Genomic DNA, 3980 nt, shown 5'->3' with positions numbered 1-3980 from the left:
AGCTTGCCCGCAGCTCTCTGGCGGGCCAGGACTCAAGGTCAGAGCACTTGCAGCTGGTGGGTTTGCCGGGGCCCTTTGGCATCCAGCGGGGGCTGGTAGGCACAAGGACAAGGAGTGCTGCCTCAGCAGGCTCCTCCTCTTGTCTCCTCTCTAGAGCCCCAGGCCTGGCCCTTGGGCACCATTGGGTGGTGCTGAGCAGGGCATGACTGCATGCAGCAGGTTATTTCAAGCAGGGGCGGAAAGCTAGCTAGCAGCATCTTGGGACATGATTACAGTGTAGTCTAGCTACCCCTTCCAAGTCAGCTTGGTTACTTTACAAAGACAACAGTCTCAGCAGGCTGAGAACTTCTTGCAGGGTGGTCTTCATTGGCCCTTAACCGAGCTGAACTGGGGATCTCTTTACAGCCCTGCATCTGATACCTGAAGGATGTAAAACTGGGCTTCCCCTGAAACCAAGCTACCTGTAGCATATGTTATGGTGCTGGCATTGGCTTCTCTTCACAGTGTGATTTAACTGTTAAGTCTCCACTGCCTTTCAGAAGAATTGGGTGGTTGCTTTTTTCTGTTCTGGTGCTTGCTTTCTATCAGCCTGCCAAAGGGTACCTGGGAGGTAGCCATGAGAACCTCTTAGTCCCACTGAAACTAGCACTTGCAGAGATGCTTTGAAAGCAGCTGGTTTTATTTCACAGACCTCATAAGAAAAACGTGTTACAGCAATACCTGTATTCATCTGGGTGCTGCTTGTCAGAGGGTTTTGGTACCTGAGTTCCTTGAACATTTCAGGCTCTGTTGGCAGGGTAAAGGTGAAGTTACTGTAGCTGTCAGTCTTTAGTGGCAGAGGAGACGGGCAGGGAATTGCTGCACGTTTCTCCGGTGACACAAGCCAGATATGAAAAAGCTGCTTGCCTGTTAGGGTAGGCAGTTTGTTCTGAGAGAAGATTGTAGCATGAGGTCTGGCCTTAAGCCGTTGCTCGGACAAGGCTTCCTCCCTTAGTTCTTCTGTGGAAACGCCAGTGTTGGGTCGGAGGTTCTTTTGCTATGCAGGCTGCTATGAAGCTCTCGCATAGATCACTTTAAAATGGAGTGAACTCAGGGGAAGAAAGAATCAGCCTTCTCTGTATTGTGAGCCCTGGTTCTGGTACCTGCCCCTGGGAGGGGGTGTGTTCCTGAAATAGGCACTTGAGGGGGAAGGAATGGCTGGCTCTGAGTAGCCTGGCAAGTGCTTGCTTAATTCTGAAGGACTTTGATGCTTGTGCTCAGTCCTGAATAAAGAAGCTGGTTGTTCTCATGATGCCTCCTTCTCAGGGGGCTTGGTTTTCTAAATGCAGCTTCAGGTTTCAATTACATGTTGAAATACTATCTGGCTTCCAAGCAACCTGCAAATTAACTACTTCTCTTCATTACAGACAAACCTTCCAATCTTCAAATTGAAGGAGTCATGTGTGAGGAGACGATACAGCGACTTTGAATGGCTGAAGAATGAGCTGGAACGAGACAGCAAGGTTAGGCCTGGCTCAGACCCGCCTGTTCCTGAAACCAGGACATAATGGGAACAGTTGTAGCAATAATCTTGAGCTGCCCAGAAGAGAGGCTGTGGTGATGGGCACCTGTTGGGCCTTGATCTCTATCCACGTAATGGGGCTGGAGATGAGTGTCAAACGGCAAAGGATATCTGCTTGCAGATGGCTGTTTTGCTGACGGGGTGATTCTGTGCTTTCAGATTGTAGTGCCACCGCTGCCTGGAAAAGCGTTGAAACGACAGCTTCCCTTCCGAGGGGATGAAGGCATCTTTGAGGAGTCCTTCATTGAGGAGCGGAGACAGGGACTAGAACAGTTTATTAACAAGTAAGCTTGATGTCCTGGACTTGCTGTGTGCTGCCTTTTTGGCTTCTGCTGGTAGAAGAGGGCTGTGGGTTGACCAGGAAGGAGTCTTGATTTGCTGCATGCAGGTGCTGTGCTAAGGGGTGGTGCCTGCAGCTGGGTAACAAAACCACAGTTTCTGAAGCAAGTCCTGCCTTGAGTGTGGGTTGTGTTCAGCACTCTCTTCTAAGAGTGAAGCAAGTATTAGCAGAATAGCTGTGCTGCAGAAACCCACTGACGGGCTAGTATTGGTTCAGCATGCTCATGCTCTGCTGCAGGGCATGGTGTTAAGAGGGAACACCCTATGTTCAAGCACCTCGTGCTGACCCTGTTGCACACCAGTCTGATGACCTTGGCCTGAGTCCGGTGCAGGTGTGCTTGGAGCTGGCCGCCTGTTAGTGAGGAGGTCTGCCTTACTCCCTACAGAGAGCAGAGGTTTGGGGGTCTTGGTGGTGGCTGTGCTAATCTCTACATCTGATTTTCTTCCAGAATTGCTGGACACCCACTGGCACAGAATGAGCGCTGCTTACATATGTTCCTGCAAGAGGAGACTATTGATAGGAATTACGTCCCAGGGAAGGTGCGCCAGTAGGAGCACCTGGCACTGTCTTCCTCCATTCCACCCTCCCTCCTGCAAAAATGACATTTATTTTTACACTAAATCTGTCTTCTCTGAACCAGCTTTTCCTCTCTTGAACATCCCAATTTGTTCAGTATTTTCCTCTTTTGTAACTGGCAGCAGCTTGTTCTACTGGGCTGTGGTCTCGGTCTAAAGGTATGAAGATTTATGCAAGTGAGTGTGTTGTCCTGCACCTAGGGGCACATGTGAATAGGTGTGGAGCAGGATCTTGCTTACGGCATTATGGTGTAGGAGCTGCCTCTCTCCTTATACAGGAAGGTATGAGATGACCTTCACTCCCATGTTGGTGCAGCCCCAAGCATCTCTGCAGGAGACTCTGAAGAATAGCAGTTGTCACGTTGGTCAGTGGTCGCATCAGGTATTAGAGTTTTAGTAAGGCTTATCCAAAACAGTGAGTAGGTGCCTGGGTGTGTTGGTCTCTCGTCCACCCCATTCACCCTGCATGAAAACCCCATTCTTCACTGTCTGGAAGTGCTGAGACCCAAGACCCACTCTAACCCTACTCTCAGCCTCTGCATTACAGATTCGTTTGGTGTATTTGTGTTAATCCCCCTCCCTTCTAAGGTGCTGCTGGCAGCTCAAGGGGTTTCCATGATGTGTGCTCTTACGATGCTCTTTGTAGGCAGTTTGGTGTGTGGAAGCTGGGATAGCTTAGGCTGTAGCAGAGTGTGCTGTGATGCCTTGGCCCGGGGTTTAAAAAATGCCGCAGCTTGCTATGCCATGGGCTGGTGTGGTGGTGTTTCCAGCAGCACCCTGCTCAGCTGAGCCGTGGTGGCCTATGGTGTGCCCCAGCTGTGGAGGGGAGGAGACAGGTCTGACTGAGGAGCAGGAGAGGGCTGGTGGGGGCTGTTGTAGTGTGTGGTCACGATGGCTGCACAGGAGGTCCCCTGGAGCGGGGCCTGGGGTGAGGGTAGGCAGAAAGGGATGGCAGAAAATGGTCAGTCAGTGCTGGCTTAGGCATTTGGTTACAAAGTGGGAGAAGTAACCATGGCTTTTTGTTTGTTCTCCCCTGTTCTGTAGTGAGCTAGGCAGTTACCTCTGTGGAAGTAGACCAGTTCCCAAGACTGCTCAGGGAAGCATTCAGAGCTTGAGGGGGACCACGAGGCTGTGACTTGCTGCAGCAGAACTGTCCTTTGGAGGCTCCTCAAGCGGCTACAGCTGCAATGAGCAAGGTTGGGCTCCTCGGGTGAAGGCTGGCTGGTTTATAAGCGCTTGGTCACTTTGGGGTGGCACAGTTGAGCCTTTCTTGGAGCACAGGGCTGCAGTGACTGCCCTCCTGTTCCTGCCCAGCACATCCCCCGAGGCCTCCTTCATGTCTCCTGGGTTTTCTGGTGAGGAACTGGCACTGCTGGGCGAGAGGTGGCTCTCGGGGAGGAGGAGAAGTCGCTGAAAGCGGGAGGGAACCGCTCCTGGGGCTGGCTCGGCCCGGGAAGGGCTGTGGGGCCGTGCAGAGGCTGGTGCTGGTGGAGGCGGCCATGCC

General features: G+C 52.0%; 1 protein-coding gene across 1 annotated transcript; it reads left to right on the top strand.

Moving 5' to 3' along the window:
- Nucleotides 1-1272: 1272 nt before the first annotated feature.
- LOC104460641 (sorting nexin-12-like) lies at nucleotides 1273-3158 on the top strand (the record flags this gene model as incomplete). The annotated part of the gene is given in 4 exon segments (XM_010085585.1): nucleotides 1273-1366; nucleotides 1369-1502; nucleotides 1721-1845; nucleotides 2350-3158. Coding segments are annotated over 4 exon segments (456 nt in total), but the record flags the coding sequence as incomplete, so codon positions are not given.
- Between the last annotated feature and the right edge of the window lie 822 nt (nucleotides 3159-3980).

This window comes from Pterocles gutturalis, unplaced genomic scaffold (genome assembly GCF_000699245.1).
Source record: "Pterocles gutturalis isolate BGI_N339 unplaced genomic scaffold, ASM69924v1 scaffold48266, whole genome shotgun sequence".
In the NCBI taxonomy this organism is placed as follows: Eukaryota; Metazoa; Chordata; class Aves; order Pterocliformes; family Pteroclidae; genus Pterocles; species Pterocles gutturalis.
The sequence above is the reverse complement of the archived record's forward strand: the minus strand, read 5'-3'. Positions and strand labels throughout refer to the sequence as shown.